The sequence below is a fragment of the Mytilus edulis genome, chromosome 9 (assembly GCF_963676685.1).
Source record: "Mytilus edulis chromosome 9, xbMytEdul2.2, whole genome shotgun sequence".
In the NCBI taxonomy this organism is placed as follows: Eukaryota; Metazoa; Mollusca; class Bivalvia; order Mytilida; family Mytilidae; genus Mytilus; species Mytilus edulis.
The window spans coordinates 68340198-68357593 of NC_092352.1; the positions used below are offsets into that span (position 1 = coordinate 68340198).

Consider the following 17396-nt stretch of genomic DNA (forward strand, 5'->3'; position numbering starts at 1 on the left):
TAAAAAAGTTCCATTCACCAATCAAAAAACAACAAAACTATATATTGATGTCGATCTATGTTTTTAGGTGGAGCAGTATGGAATGGTCCGAAACAGCAAACCGAATCTAATGTACTAACGAGAGTTCGAGTTTGGGGAGAACAACATTTCCCACCTCCAAACTTTACAACCAAATGGACACAAATTAAAATACGTAATATTTTACAAAATGACAAGAATATTCATTTGTTTTTGTCTAAGTTCTGTGAACCCTAAATGTTATATGATTTCAATTAACTCTATTACAGTTTTATCATTGTTTTGTTTACTGTTTTACATTGTATGTCTGTTTGTTTGTTCACATCGAATACAAGTTGTATATACTTAAATGCCGAAAAAATAGATTAAGGCAATTTATACCTGGAATAGAACATCTTTTAGTGTTTCAAATAATTCAGTATGACATTTACAGGAAATTTACAGAAATTAAACATATAACAAAAATGTATGCTGACGACTGTAGCTGATCAATTGAAATAATCTAAAATATTGTACCTCCGCTTTTTGTAATTAAATCACTTGGTAAAATGATATGCATTCTTTTTGTTCAATCAGCTATTTAATTTTGAATTAATTTTGTGTTTACAAACAAAACCGTTATCATAACAGTGCGAACGATGTTTTTTTTTTAGGCGCGTCGATATCCCCCATTGACTGGGTCAGATTATGTGAACGTTCGTCTGTAGCGCTCACTTATCAGTAATACTTATTAGAGACATTTGAACTGTGGGGTCACCGAAGGTTTCAAATGCCGAAATCAAATAATTCCAAAAGATAGTACAGCAATAATCTTTGAGTTTTGATGAATATTCAAATCTTAAACGTGCTTTACTTGCGTTTTTGTAATGTTCATGTTATGTTCCAGAATGTATCCACATTTTGTCTTAGAAAATTCGTTTTGGCAATCACAGATAAAACAAATAGATGTTTAAATTTAAAAGTACTTTAAACTTCATTTGAACACAGTCGTGACGAATATCTGTCTATTTATTTATAATAAACCTCTAAATGCAAGAAACATTTGATACACGTTTATGCTTACAAATGATTACTTATTTAAGTCATAATTTCTAAACACTCATTTCGAATGAAATAGGTGAAATCTCTCCACGGGAAATAAATCACAATCTTGGAGTACAACCAGAGTATGTTGTTCTACAGATAAAGCTCGGATCTACTGAAGATGTAGCTGATGGAATAGGTAATTCAGTCTGCACAGATTTTTATAAAGTTTTGTTTGTGTTGGATTATTTCAATAATATAATATATATATTTTTCTAATTCTATGGTAATTTTTACATTTCTGAGCCCATTGTATAAAAAAAAAAATAATCAAGATGTGGTCGCCGGTGATCTCAAAAGATGATTGGATGAATTTAAGGGTCATAACCTTTATCAGTTCAATGGATGAATCAAGATATACTACAGGTGTTAATGAAATTGACAACTCTTTGGAATGGAACGTAGAAGGCCCTCGAAGGAGATTTTAATTCAACAAAAAATTATAAAATTATTTTTTTTCATCATTAGAGAAACAGATTCTTACATTCTTACTGGTGGATTATCAGACTTATCGCTTGAGGTGCGCCAAGCGCGCCAAGTTATTTGAATATTGTAATCTTTCGGAAACGTATACTAAATACACAACTGAAAAATTGTTTATCAATAAGATGATATATTTTTCTGATAAATTAAATTATGCTATATACATATCTTTTTTATTCTTTTTTATTCCCTCTCCTGAACCTATAGTTTAGCAATCATAATTTAATTCGCTTTCATTATTTTCTATCTTTTATTTTGTTTACAAAGTCAGGATTGTAATTGCTAGTCGTAGAATGCTATATATGGACAAAAGTTTTTGACAGTAGCCCTTGAATTTCTCAAGGCTTATTTTGAATTGATTCCTAATAAAAAAGAATCTTTCAAAAATAAACGGAAACATTCTTTTAAAATGGTGGGTTAAATGCATATGTATGACTAAAAGATGGTATACATGGTATATGAGAATTGAAAATTTACCAAAATTAGAACTAGACCGACTCGCTTGGTCGGTTTATTTAACTTGGAAGTTCACAAAATAAGTCTAAAAGTCTGTTGAAAAACAAGTTACCCTACCCGAACACATAAATCGCGGAAAAGTAATTTAAAAAAAGTTGTTAACATTAACCAGGCGCAAAGCTTGAATTCACGACATCGTTTTTGAAAAATAATCAATGCAATAACTTTTAGGAAGTATTTTAGAAAAACTTATCAAAAGTAGTTTACTATAGACGTCCAAGGGAAAATTGTAAATAAATTAATTTCAAATGATCACATTCAACTTGAAAACTAAATTAAATAAGGGGTCTTCATTGATTATAGTAAGACTGCAATGGGAAGACCTGCTTTAAATCCAACTGCTCGGTCGAATTAAACCAAACTTGGCCTAAATAAATACTACTTATTATGATAACCTTATTTTACATGATTTCTAAAACCAAAGTAGATACAGGTGAGCATCACATGCTCTTGGGATCCTTTAGTTTGTTTATCTTTGTCGATATATTTGCTTGATTAATAGAAATGTAGATTATAACCCAATGTTGACTGCTTTACCCATATTTACCTTTGACACTTTTACCTATAATGTCTGTTTGTTTTTTTTCACACATCGCTGTCAATATAATGGAAATTTTATGCGAGAGGTTAAGCTAGCTATAAAACTAAAATAGGTTTATTCAAACATTTCATCAATAAGAAAAAGACTGTACAAAATCAGAAATATGACAGTTGTTATCAATTTGTTTGATATGTTTGAGTTTTTGATTTTTCAATTTGGTTAGGGGTTTCACGCTTAGAATTTTCCCAAGAGCTCGGTATTTTTGTAACTATATAGCGCTGGACATTAGACTAAGCGATTGGTGCTCTAGTGTAACAAAGTTGAAAGTTAAATTTCCGTTGAGGGACAAACATTTGTCGCATAAAAAATTTAATTTTAACATTATTGGATTTAATTTACAGAATATTGAATTTGTTTTGTACATTGTTAATGCGTTCATTTATACATGTACATAAATCCAGCGTCTTGTATCGGTTCTTCTGTTGAATTGGCTTAATTTCATACTGATGACTAATTATATGTTAATGTTTTTGGTTTGTTTTCACTTTTTCAGGTTACATGATGGCAATGGAGTCTTCTTCATTCGGAGATAAATGGGGAGCTGTACCATATGCTTACAATGAAAAAAACATACGTGTCTGGACTCGTTTGCTTGGTGGTTTGTATACTAGAACTATTTATGCAACTTCACTGAATACGAAATTTTATGATTTTTTATTTAAATACTAGAAACATATTACCCCTAAATATCTTTATCATGAAAATTGAGTGATCTAAATTAAACAATAAGATGTACAGTATGTTGTATAAAATATTCATCTTTGAAATACAAATGCTTGTTTACTACAAGTCATGTATGGGTACACGTCGATTTATTGTATATCTTTCTTACAGGAACTTTATTTACTATCCCTGAGGGTTGGGGAAAAACACAGGAAACGTACAAGTTTGGCCAGTACAGAATTTTAGCTTGGAAATCATTGGGGGCAAAATCACACACGGTACAAAAGTTAAATCTACCTTCATCGTCAACTACTGAACTTAGATTTTCTACTCCAATAAACCAGAATAATGATATTGTGCAGGTTATGGTAAGAGTTATCTTTATAGTGTAGTAATGTATGAACTTAAAGCCATAATATTCTTCAAAAAGATATAGTAAAGAAAATCAGTAAAATATTAATTTGAACAAGTTCAACCTTTCCAAAAATGAACTGCTTTGCAGTTAACTTTCATAAATAAACATCAGCTTTTAAATAAGAAAATTGGTGAATTTTATATACAATGGTTTTTTGATACTTTGATTTGGGATTCAGTTTTATTAGAAGTAGCAATATGGTACAACGTGTTATCTAACAGGGAAAATGCTCCGTTCGTTGGTTCGACACTCGATTCTACGGAAGCCGGTTAGTGTCAGAGTAGAGTTTTATTTTTAAGTCGTTATAACGACTTAGCTAAGTTGTCATAACGACTTAGCATATTTATCTTGTTGTAACAACTTAGTTAACTTGTTTAAACAACTGAGCTTACTCGTTTAAACAACTTAGCTAACTTGTTATAACAAGTTGGATTAGTTAAGTCGTTTAAACAAGTTAGCTCAGTTGTTTAAACGAGTAAACTAAGTTGTTTTAACAAGTTAGCTAAGTGGTTTGAACAAGTTAGCTAAGTCGTTTTAACAACTTAGCTAAGTTGTTTAAACGAGTTAAATTAGCTAGGTCGTTATAACAAGTTAGCTTAGTTGTTTTAACAAGTTAGCTATGTCGTTTAAACAAGTAAGCTAAGTCGTTAAAACAAGTTAGCTAAGTTGTTATAACAAGATAAATATGCTAAGTCGTTATAACAACTTAGCTGAGTCGTTATAACGACTTAAATATAAAACTCAACCCTGACACTAACCGGCTTTCGTACTATTCCGTTAATTCTGCATGACGTTTTTTAATTCTTCGAATGCTATAAAGTATTTCTGAAAGGTACAACCCAATTGTTACTCTCGATTTCATCATCAACTCACCATAAATAGGTGGTGGTATAAGGGTCAATGAAACAGCTCTCCATCCAAGTCACAATGCATGTATAAAAATTTAAAAATTATAAGTCAAAATATGAATCACAACGCGATAACGTCTTTCGCCGATTTTATGCGCTTTCTATACAAATGTACGTCTATTTCCAAAGCATCTAGTATTTGAATAATGGTTTAAGGGAAAAAAGAGAACTTACATTATATTTAGTTCATTTTAACTAACTGCAGCTGTACGCAAAAAATCTTATACAAAATTTGAAAGGGTCCGCTTTTTTTTTTTTTAACTCGACCGTACCTAAATTTTGTTTGGTGCTGTTGGTTTTGGGTATTTGGATTAGTTTTACCGCTAGTATGTGGATGAATGACGTGTGCGCCAATGAAGGAGAAAACACAACGAAAACATATCGAAAATGATAGTTATTATGAAATAAGAATACCATCTTCAATGTTAAACAATGTGTCAGGTGGAGTCTGAAATATCTGAATGCAAAATCTATCAAAACCAGTCTATCACCATTGAATTCTCAAAATGGCATTTATTGAATACAATACCATTGGTTATACCAAGAGACCGTTTAAATCACTGATGACTCTAACCAAGGAATTGTATATTTAAATATACAATTCCTTGCTCTAACATGAAATTGGGCAAGTAATTCAGATTTTTCAATTCTCAATACACCACTTTTCAATATCAATCAACGTACACATGGTTCATTCAAGAACATACAATAATGAATGGGGAATGTATCCATGGGACACAGATAATGACCCGCTTACATATAACGTTATAAAGGGATATAACTCAAAACGGTAAAAGTAACGCCACCCAAATTCAACAAAATTTGTGTTGTTTGGTAATTAGCATTGTGTCTAAGTTTTGGTAACGACAAATTTAATGTAGAGAAGAGAAGGAAAAAAAATAAGTATTGTAATTCTAGAACGGAAAAAGTGATGCCCCTAAAATCAAACAAAATATGTGTTTTGTGGTAAAGCTCATTGTGTGTTAGTTTCATAATTGTTGGTTGAGACAATCTCAAAACTTTTACTGTATCCATATGATCATTTGCATCTATTTGTGTTCTAGGTTAAAGAATTGCCAGACAGTAGTAATCAAAATGCTGGCTATTTATTTAAAGCAACGGGTGCTGTGCAAAATACCCATAAAAGTTCATACGGAGGAGTTGTGTATTCTTACTCAAATCAGTCTTCGCGTGTATGGTATCCACAAGTACATGCTAACGGAAAACAGTACTTGGTGTATATCGACAAGATGTTTGGACCTCCAACATCAACAGCAATATTGGCAGAGTTGGAAATAACAACTTTTGTTCCTTATGATTCACGTAATTAATTTCAGCTTTCCTTTATTCAATTCATATTGTGAAATGAAATATTTTAAACCGATTTTTATTTTTTCTCTTTTTGAAAAGATACTTTAATCTTATAAAATAAAATCCTCTGTAGGATTCAAAAGTTTAAAAGTACTGGCTTCATGTTTTGTTTTTCATTTAGGTACAATATTAAATTTGACAATAGCAATTGAATGGGGAATATGTCAAAGAGACAAAACCCGACCAAAGAGAATATAATAGCTGAAGACCACCAATCATGCGGGGTCATCAACGCAGCGAGTTAATCCCGCACCTGGAGGTGGGCCTCAGCTGGCCCTTGAATAAAATTGTGTACTAGTTCAGTGACAAAAGACGTCATACTAAATTCCAAATCATATAAATAAATTAACTAAGTAGATATAGGAAGATGTGTATGTATATAGTTATTCTGTATTATGACAAAATTTTAACAAAAAGACTGCTAACTGTTAAAATAGTTTACCAAAGTGACAACGAAAAACAAAATATAAGGTACATGTATGTTTAACTAACAATAAAAACTCAGTCTTGAAAAAAATAATTAAATGTTTGATATGCAGCAGGTTTATTGACAACTACAACAACCCCAATGACATCTTCAACACCAACAACAACGGTTTCCACCATTCCGTCAACTAAAACAAGCACAACAAAGACAACATCGACACAACCAACGACTACAACACCAAAAGCAACAACAAGTATTTACACTACAACACCAAAACATACGACAACATCAACATTACCAACGACTACAACATTAACACCAACAAGTATATCAACCAAGACAACGACAACAGCTTCAACTACAACATCTACATTACCAACGAGTACAACACCAACAGCAACACGTATATCAACCAAGACAACAACAACATCAGTACTAACAACGACAGTAAAATCAAATGGAGTTACTAGTATGTTGAATATAAATATATGGTAATTTCACAAGCTTACAAATGAACAAAATTATATTATGAAAGCATTTACGTATACTTAAATTTGTTTAATTTAGAAGTATTACGAATCCCTATGAAATATTAAATATCTAACATTTATAATTTATATTTCTAGACTTTTTTTTACAATTACTCGACTACCGTTTTTTCGTACCCGACATCGATGCATTTTTTGTTGTGTTATGAATAGTTACATTTGTGCATTTTTTTTTATATTGGCGTTAAAGTTTTTATTTTATTAATTGATTTTTTTTTTCAAATTTAAAGTAATTTTTCTAAATTAAAGTAGCAAACTTCAGATTATAAGTCCAAAATTTTGAATGATCTTACCGGACTTTGCATTTGTTTTAATCATTTTTGGAATGGCTGTTCGATAGCTCAAAGTTAATAAACATACATGTTTGTTCTGCGTCGGTTTTGATGGAGTTTGTTCTGCTCAACATTACATTTATGTGTAGTGTTTTGTGGAATAATGTGCCTGGGTAGTTTCGTATTGAATTGAGGTATTGTTATCTGTTTTTTTTTTATTCGAAAAAATTGTTTTTGAATGTCCAATAGGCAGTCTTATATATATCTTGAATCTTTAATGCACCTGATTTGTATATATTCTTTGCAACTACATGTATATAACTTGAATCGAGCTATAATTTATAATTTGTTTCAGACAAACAGATCTCATCAAACACTGTTAAACTGTGTAAATTGAAGTTTGGTAAGTGTTATGAAGTTTCGGAATAAAATCGTATCTTGTAAAATATACCTGAAATACAATTATGCATGAGTTCATTGACATGATAATTCCGTTATTGAAATATTACTAACCATTTGTCAAACTAGCGTCAAGATTGTTGAAAACATATTTCACTGCTTTTTCGATCAATAAAAAAGGCGGTAAAAATGTTCAATGAAAATAGTAAGGGAAAAAACCCACAAAATATGAATAAAATAAAAACAGATAATATTTTTCTTATATTGTGTCAATTAATTAAAGAATTCAAATTTCGATAAATAAACGTCTTTCGATTTATATTGGCGATGTGGACGTTGCCATGTTGACGCATTCCTATTCATACCATACTATTTTTTATCCTATCATTTTAGATTACTGGGTATATATACTTATCGGATTTGGAAGTTGCTTGGTTCTTGTGTCTATCATTTGGCTTTCTTGGTATTGTTTACGTTCTAAAGATAGCAAAGTAACTAACATAGTTGAAGACAAAAAGAGAAAAACTAGTGTGACAAAGAAGGAAGCATGGAGCCTCGATTTCATCTGAGTTACTGGTATCTTACCAAAAGACATTCATACAACATTCGTTACGTTTGCATGTTTTCTCTTTCAAGCATTATTGTAATGGCATCATTCACCATTAACACGTTTCCAAGATTGTTATTGTATTTCTCATATTTTCCTTGCTGTATTTTTATGTAGCTTTCTTTTTTATGTGAAATACGTTTGATTTTGATTCCTAAAAAACTGACTGCTATTACATACAAGCATTCAACATCATTAGATTTAGATTGTTTAGCTGTTTGTTAGATCAAGAATTTTTCTTTCATTTTGAAACTTTATAGAAATCGCAGCCGTTTTTTTTTTTCATTTAAAAGTTATAACTAACCATGCATCAAGAAATTGAAAATGAGGGTCGGTTGAACAAACAAAACTTTACGACAAAAGAGATGATTTCAGCTTTCCAATCGTGAACTTTCCATTTCTAAGTAGTAACATTCCAACAGCGCCTGCATACGGAGTATATATCTCCCAATTGATACGATATTCTCGGGCTTGTATTTCCTATCACGATCTCCTAGATGGGGGATTGCTACTCACAAGGAAGCTATTAAAACAAGATTTCCAAATGGTAAAGTTGAAATCATCCCTTCGTAAATTTGTCGGGCGCCATCACGTGTTGGTTAACCGTTATGGAATAATCGTTTCACAGATGATATCAGATATGTTTCTTATGTCGTAAATACAATACCCTTCCCTTTTCACGAATATGACCTACCGAATTAGACTATTTACCGGATTTGTAATAACATAGGCAACACGACGGATGCCACATGTGGAGCAGGATCTGCTTACCCTTTCGGAGCACCTGAGATCACCCCCCCCCCCCCCCCCCCAGTTTTTGGTGGGGTTTGTTTTGCTTAGTCTTTAGTTTTCTATGTAATGTCTTCTGTACTATTATTTGTCTGTTTATTTTCAATCTATGAGTTTGACTCTCCCTCTTGTATCTTTCGTCCCTCCTTTAAAGGTTTTACACATATTTTTAATATAATTTATAGTAACAATCAAATAGTACTAGCCGAAAGCACAGTCTCCCGACCGGCTGTTAATATCAATAGATTGGGCTATCCGTTTGGCTCTGCGAGATGTACAAGCACGCAACCACGCCCCGTTCGAAATGTGGACATTTAATCCGATGCCTTGTGAGGTGCACCTGTCACACTCTATTCACGTAAAAGCTTAGCTTTCTGAGGAGTCCGTATGTGTTTTGTTGTACAACATGCATGGGTTTGGTTGGGATTACATCTCGTGTAGGGCTGCTTCCACACTCACTGTACGTTACAGCATTCTGAGGGTCCATAGATGTTCTGCAAATCACCAAAAATTTGCCCATATCTAACATATCCACATTTTTTTTGGCAGGCAACATTTACCGCACTTCAGATCGGTTTTTTTTTGCCTTGCAGAACCTTCCAAACATTTTAATCGTTAATTTTTTCTCGCCCTTTATGTGCATAAAATATTTGCGACTGAACGTTAATCAATCACTATATCTTGTGCAAAAAAAGTCGGGTTTTTTCATCGGGAGCATTCACCTCAATTTACTATTTATAAAGTGCTTTGCGATACATTTTGATTTGAAGACAATTTAGACTTATAGAATATTGTATGCATTTTTCGACGCATGTTGGCATCTGTGAGACATTCCGGTACCCACTCTCGTACATGAAATTAAACTATGCTTGCGTTAGATGATTTCAACTTCAACATAAAGGTTCTTTAAAAAAACAGCTTGCGTGCAAGCTGTGATCCCCTGTATCTAAAAACGTGATAAGAAAAGAAAGTCATAGAATACCTCATCAACTTGGAAGCATATTACTTATATTGAAGAAATAGCTGGAATGTTGCTGAGGTCAAATATCTAAAACAAGTTCCGATAAAATTCAAAAAAGTTAATGTAATTGTTTCCTTTTGATATAAATGCAAAACTTTTAAACCTGAAAACTCGTGATACCTATTTCAAATGAAAATAAACCTGAATCGAGTTCGTTAACGTTAAAAAGGAGTTTTCATTTTTGAATCGTCTCTGTTGTCCTATGGTAACACGTGCTCTCACAAATGCAGACTGTCTTTGGTTGATCTCCTGTATGGTCAAACTTAAGTCTTGAAATTGTTTTTTTTTTTGCTATTCTCCTCTTATCACGTGAAGTTTATAAGCAATAAAGACTGGTCGACTTGGAGTCCGAATATTGTTTCCCACGGGTAGGGTGATATGTCTGCTTGTACTTTTACCTTGAGAACTGACCCGGCTTCCACGTTTCGACATACTACAAAGCAATGTTCATATTCGTTTCAAATAACATGTTTCTGGTACTTATATGCATGTAATATTTGGCATTGGACATAAAACGCCAATTTGTTTAAAAAATAACAAAATAACAAAAAAAAATAATAGTATAGAAATCAATTAACGAACATAAATGTACAAGTTCCTCTTTAGATTTGAGATACAGCCCAATGATACTTGTGGTTTTTTTTCCTGTAACTTGATTCCCTCTCAAATATCACCGGTAATTCGAATTAGAAAAATACCCTTTACATGTAGTTATTAAATTATGCATTCTACATAATTCAAAGACAAATGTATGAACGCATAACAAGATCTAACTATTCGGCAAACCACAATATTTTTTTTTATAAAGAAAAATATTTAGTTTATCCAAGGAATAGGAAATTCTAATAACAATATGTACCTATAAAAAATATAACTTGGTCATTACTTTTGGACTAGAAAATACACATATATATATATAAAGTTACAGTTTATTTCAGTTCAAACACAGACACAGAACTTCCGTTCTCTGTTGCAACAAACAGCTTTTTATAGTCATAACTAAACGATATTGCCCACAAATTTCCGTATCCTTCAACACCCTCTATCAAAATATCACATAATTTGCCTTCTGAAGATATTCTTAGAAGCTGACCCTCCATTGTTGCTAAGTAAATGTATCCATGGTCGTCTAAAGCGATCCCTCTTGGACGACCTGATACAAATGGAAAACTCTGCATTGTGTTTCCGTAGATTTTTGAACTAAGCAGTAAAAAGTCTGATGTGGAGTAATACAAATCATCCACTGAACTGGATATTTTTGGCGCTATATACGTAACTGGGCATCTGCTTCGGTTTGTTTTCGCCGACCCTACGCACACCCCATTTGCACTTAAGATATATATCTGGTTCCATGTTCCCGCTAAAATCTGGTTCCCCGCTAAGGCAAGACCTAATGGTACAAAATCAAGCTTGATTTCTCGTAAACTTGTCATGGTGTTGATGTCAATAAATTGCAAATGTCCACAAACAGAGACTAAACTGGCAATATTTATATTTCCTGTGAGTGATACCACAGCATGATTAAGATCATCTAGAATGACAATATTCCATGGCTTTCTTTTGACATTGCATTTGTCTAGATATCTACCGTCTGCGGAAAAGAGTAAAACATAATAACTCTTGTGGTCACACAAAACAATGTTTCCAGTTTTCGAAACGGCTATCCCTCGAATTTGTTCGTTGCCTGAACCAGTTAACTCAAGTCGCGAAGTGAATTCAAGTTTTTTGACAATATCCTTAGTAGAATTGTCAGTAACGCTACCACTCGCCTGGGCACCATGGCGTGGAACATTTATCTCATTGGACTTAATTGTGGAACCAATCTCACCTAGGACATTTTCAGAGCTCAATATATCTTTATTTGTTTCGAAAGATAGGATTTGGCTGTGAAAATTTAATCTTTTACTTTCAATCAAACTATCAGTCTCGGATAATAATGATTTTAAATAATGTGCAAAAAGAAAAGTTTGTTCATTTGAATCAGTGCTTGAAAGTGCCTGCAGGTTGGTTAAATAAGATTCGATTTTGGTTTTCTGATCAAGAGCCTGTTCTTGAATATTTGTAACATTTCTCCGTTGTTTTGTACAAATTTCCTCAATTTTTGATTGGACCGATTGCTCTGCCTCATCCAATAAATCTATGATATGCTTTTTATACGAAGAAACTTGTTCACTTATTTCTTTTCCTTGTCGATCTATTTCCTTACTTTCTTTTTCTACCTTTACCAAAATATTTCCTAAGCAGTTGACAAGATCGTCTGCGTGTTCTAACACGTGGACAACCATTGTTGATGATTTAACATCTTTCGCAACAAGATCTACGGGAACTACTTTTGCACACGTTCTGTGGTTTTCTGTCATACATAGCCTACAGCAAAGTTCATCATGATCGATACAAAATAAATCGAGCTTTTGCTCTTCGTGGGACAAACATTCTTGGACTTTAACCTTTGGCAGTGATTAAGCTGACAGAAGATCGACCAATACGTGATTTCGGGACGCTTTATTTTTCCTGTGTGACCTTTCGCACTCGACACATAATGCTTCTTCACAGTTCGTACACCATTTTAAAGCAGGAGATGACAGGTCCTCTGTTTGACATGGCTCACAGAATAATGATGACATTACTAGTGATATTCTGTATAGTTTTATTGCCTACAAGAAAGTAATATGTATAAATTTTTTACATACCTGTTACACGCGTCAAGACGTGACATTTTTATTTTTATGGAATTTCATCTCAGTATTAACAAATTGTCTTGGGTGTTTGCTTTCATATACGTACTTTCTTGTTTGTAATCTCAACTGTCAATAAATAAATTCCACTAAAACGTCGTATTCAATAGGCTTATACAATTAAAATATTGCTTGTTTTAATTTTTTTTTTATATGTTTACACAAATACAACTGTCAATGCATTTTGATTAAATTCGATTAAACGTGAAGCACATTTAAAAGTCAAAGATATACTAGGTACCCGATCAACACTATAAAACCTCGTGAACCGGAAGCACACACTAGCAATCAAAGTTCATGTATTTTTTACTTATCATTATGAATTATATATAAGTGAATCAAGATCTGTCTTGAAAGACAAATTAAATTAAAACATACCTAATATGTCTTCTTGTACTCAATTCTGTCGCGAAACTACAAACAATGTGTCACAATCAGGCTTGCCAGTGGTTAGTTTTGCTGATGTATTATAAGTGTCATGATTATTTTTAAACTACCCGTCAGTTTGTATTGATCACATGGTAGCATACTTATATATATTGATTATTTCTGTGTATTATTTATTTTTATACTTCGTTAGTTTTAAATGACCGTTATAGTACGCAATTCAGCGTACCGATTTGTGTTTCTGAATTTCAGAAATAACCTTCATTTATGAGGATATGGATTAAAGGGGATAAAAGGGGGGATTCATTTGTTGTTTTATTTTGTCTTTTTTTTTATCTTAAAATACTGTTCATTATGTAATTACTTTGCATTTAATAGCTGTATTCTGGGCATTGTACTTTTTCATTAATCAGAAAATTGTTATCCAATTCTTTATATTTATTGGCAGTTCCTATTTATATTTTAGCGTTCACTAATGAGGGTGTGGATTAAAGGACGGAAAAAGGGGGGGGGTGTAAATTCACATGTGTTTGGTCATTTTTTTTATCTTACAATCCTGGCCATTATGTTTTTATTTATATTTATATTTTAGCACCCCGTTATTCTCTACTTTTTCTATTTTTTCCCCATTTTCTCTACTTTTTATTGTTGTTGGCCAATAATCTTTTTTTTCTGTAAACACACCAATTCCCTCATTTAAAGCCACGCGTGATTAAGTGATGTTGAAAGCAGCATACCAACTTGGACTGGTTGTCGCTTGTAAGTCAACTAGGCGAGTGACTTTAACCCTAAAAATAAATTTTTAATGCACCTACCTAACACACGGCTAAATTATATATCATTTGAAAGCTACACATCTGTACTATCTGTTATGCCCGGTCGTAAAAAAATCGTACGGTGCAATTTCCGTCAAATCAAGATCAAAGGCCAAGGACGAATAAGTGCATATTTTCTAAGATTTCAGCCTGATTGCATAATATGACTTTTATATACTAAATTCACATATGCAAACAATTTAAACTTTTAGCAGAGAGATTAACAGTCATTATTCAACTGCATTTTTTAATATTTAAAGCGTGTTTTTGACAGATAGCACATGTTTCTGAAATCCGAGTAAAAGTTAACAAAATGTGTGAAAACCCAATTTTTTCTTTCTGGTGCAAATGCTAATCAATTAAAACTAAGTAAAACCCTGTAATGACTATCAAAGAAGTTTTTGACATCATAAAATTTCCTAAAATTATGCTTACTTCTAATCAAAGGGCAAATCATAACAACTCATACAGTTGCCCAAAATACCGCCATCTGCGAAAAAACAGCTTTTAAGCATTTCTTCCTATTTAAACATTGTATGTGGTCAATATAAGATTTAATAAACAAATTCTTAAGAATCTGAAAAAATTAGAGTAGAAAAAATATGTGCGCCATATTTTATTGCTTGAAATAAAGGGGGTGAAACTAAGAGATTGCAATCTGCATTGTAACTACCAGACTGAAATAAACATATTTCGACTTTTCTAATTGTTTGATTTGTAGCTTCATTATAAATATTGATGTAGTGAAAAGACCTTTTATTTATTTAATGTGAATAGAAAATGTAGACCAAAATAAATAGAAAATAAATTGATGAAAATTGAAATTTCAAAGAATTTCAAAAACTAGTAAACACATTATAAAACTTGACTACTAGATTGCTTAAATTGCATTGTTCATTGTTTACATGCATTAATTCGTCAAATAAGAATAATTTTGAAGAAAAAATATCCATTAATACGCAACGATTCTAGTTAGAACTAGACTTCCTGAATAGCTTGAATGACTAGTTCATTTTTCATACGAGGATGACTTCATGCAAGAGTTTCTGATGACGACTGAAAAGAAGCTATCATTATCTTGAAACTTCACGTTCCATTATATAGATGATGTCATCTCACTGAATATCGCAAAATTTGTGACAATGTTGGACTCGGTATTTTCAATAAAAATAAAAGACTCAAAAGATACAGTTTACTCTATCACGTATCTTGAAATCGATGATGAGGGTTGGTTGAGAACAAGTTTTACGACAAAAGAGATGAGCATAAAACAACCCATTAAAACACCCCTTACTACCAAATTATAAACTTTTCATTTCTATGTAACAACATTATAGCAACGCCTACATATCTATACTACTAAAGGAGAGACCGATATGAGCCTCAACTCCTCTCAAATAAAGGCAAGTATAGTAAACCGCTATTAAATAGTCATCAATCGATTTACTAGTAACTGAAAAAAATCCGGGTCACAAAGCAAAAACTAGGAAAACGCATCAACTATAAGAGGAACACAACGATATAACAGAAACACAGAACTGCTACAAAAACAAACGCCAACATCCAAAGAAACAGATTATTCGATACCAACTGCCATATGCCTGACTTGGTACAGGACATTTGAAGAAAAATGGTGGTTTAAACATGTTTTAAACCAGAGTTCAAATGCAAAGTTGAAATCATCCCTTTGAAAATTTCATGGACGCCACTACGAGTTGGTTGTAATTATGAGCTATCTGTTTCGCCAGATGACGACTGATAAGTTCCATCGACGTAACCAAATTGCCGTCATTTCTGCCGTGAATTTCACCAACCGAATAAGGCTTGGCACCGAGTTAGGAAATACATGAGCCACAAGACGGGTAAAAGAGAGTCGTGGTGTAGTGGTTAGTGCATCGGACTACTAACACAAAGGTTCCTGGTTCGTTTCCGTTCCGTGATGAAAATTTCAGGGACTGAATTTTCGGCTCTTCCTTGACACCATTTGTGAGTATGGTCTTGAGGAAACGATGAAAGTCCGTCGGAAGGGGACGATAAATGGCTGACCCGTGTTAAGAGAGAGCCATATCTCTTGCACGTTAAACACACCTTTGTAGATTTCGAAAAAGAGCAGGCTAATGCCGCTACAAGGCAGCACTCGCACCCGCAAAGTGGAAAGCGATTAATTTAAGTTGCAAAACTTGTTTCCCAATCCACTATAAATAAATATGTTTAAACTAAGACGGGTGTCACTTGTGGAACATGATCTGCCTACCCTTCGGGAGCCCCTGAGTTCACTCAAAAAATGTTTTGGGGGTTTGTGTTACTCAATCTGTAGTTTTATATGTTGTGTTTTGTATACTGTTGCTTGTCTTGTTCGTTTTTTGCCTGGCTTTGTCAGTTCGTTTTTAATTATGAGTTTGATGTCCCTTTGATATATTTCGTCACTATTCAAGTAGTAAAAGGTTTAAAAATTGTAGATCAGTGTAGCTAAATGTATCATGATAACGATTTGGTTCTATATATATATATCATCGTGAGCAAATTAAGTTATTTTCGCAGATATTTGTCTTATTGCGTTAATCTTCTTCACTTTACTTTGAGGTGATTTTTTGGCTGATTTTCATTACTGCAAGTTAATGTGTTAAAGTAAAATAATACCAAAGGGACAATCAACATCTCAAACCATGAATCAAATAAAGTTAATTAAAACCATGAACAAAATAAGATTAAAGTCCAAGAGATGAACAACAGTCCAAAAAACACAGCATACCATGAAAACGAACACTCCTAAAACAGCGAATGATCTTATGAAGTCAGGAAGGGTATTTAACTTTTTCATTTTGTTATTTCACAATTGCTTATGTATATAGTTTACATACACAATGACATGCATTTGTATTTTTAAAGCTTATATATGTAGAAAATACTCAAAGCATATTTTATTCAAATAATTAAAGCGATTAAACTTCTAAACACATTTAATATGACTTACTATAACACGATTTTAAACAAAATAAGAAGCAGCCGCATTTTATTTAGTTCGTTTACATCCCGCTTTAGACAACCAAGTGTTTCTAAACAAGGGTACTTATTTCAATGTTGCCTACGATTTAGTCGCAAAGTAATGTTTGCATTTAAACAAGATTACAAAAAGTAAAACAGTTTGACTTCGTAAAAAACATATTTTAACCTCAATTACCTCGCATATATTCTTTTCTTACTTTAAATACCCCTTCTTTTATTATGGAAAATCATTCTCCTCTCTGATATTCACAATTAGCGAAGTGCTATTTTAACATAGATTAACAAAATGATCGCTATTTGCAGATGGCAGATTTTTGGGCAACTGCAAACAC

The 17396-nt window shown here is 32.6% G+C and overlaps 2 protein-coding genes across 2 annotated transcripts in view; one reads left to right on the forward strand and one right to left on the reverse strand.

Annotated features, from left to right (window-relative positions):
- LOC139488863 (uncharacterized) overlaps window positions 1-8375 on the forward strand; it is a 190399-nt gene extending 182024 nt beyond the window's left edge. The window contains exons 4-11 of the mRNA XM_071274816.1: window positions 68-193; window positions 1136-1240; window positions 3195-3299; window positions 3536-3732; window positions 5752-6010; window positions 6598-6954; window positions 7661-7708; window positions 8098-8375. Coding sequence (XP_071130917.1) covers window positions 68-193; window positions 1136-1240; window positions 3195-3299; window positions 3536-3732; window positions 5752-6010; window positions 6598-6954; window positions 7661-7708; window positions 8098-8273 — 1373 coding nt within the window. The 3' untranslated portion in view covers window positions 8274-8375. The remainder of the gene's footprint in view (window positions 1-67; window positions 194-1135; window positions 1241-3194; window positions 3300-3535; window positions 3733-5751; window positions 6011-6597; window positions 6955-7660; window positions 7709-8097) is intronic.
- A 2552-nt stretch (window positions 8376-10927) lies between these two features.
- Window positions 10928-13360, reverse strand: LOC139488864 (uncharacterized). Its single transcript, XM_071274817.1, has 2 exons — window positions 13235-13360; window positions 10928-12775 (listed from the first exon to the last, which is right to left on the reverse strand). Exon 2 carries the CDS (start codon window positions 12479-12481, stop codon window positions 11051-11053), a length of 1431 nt encoding a protein of 476 aa, XP_071130918.1. The 5' UTR covers window positions 12482-12775; window positions 13235-13360; the 3' UTR covers window positions 10928-11050.
- Window positions 13361-17396: the final 4036 nt, after the last annotated feature.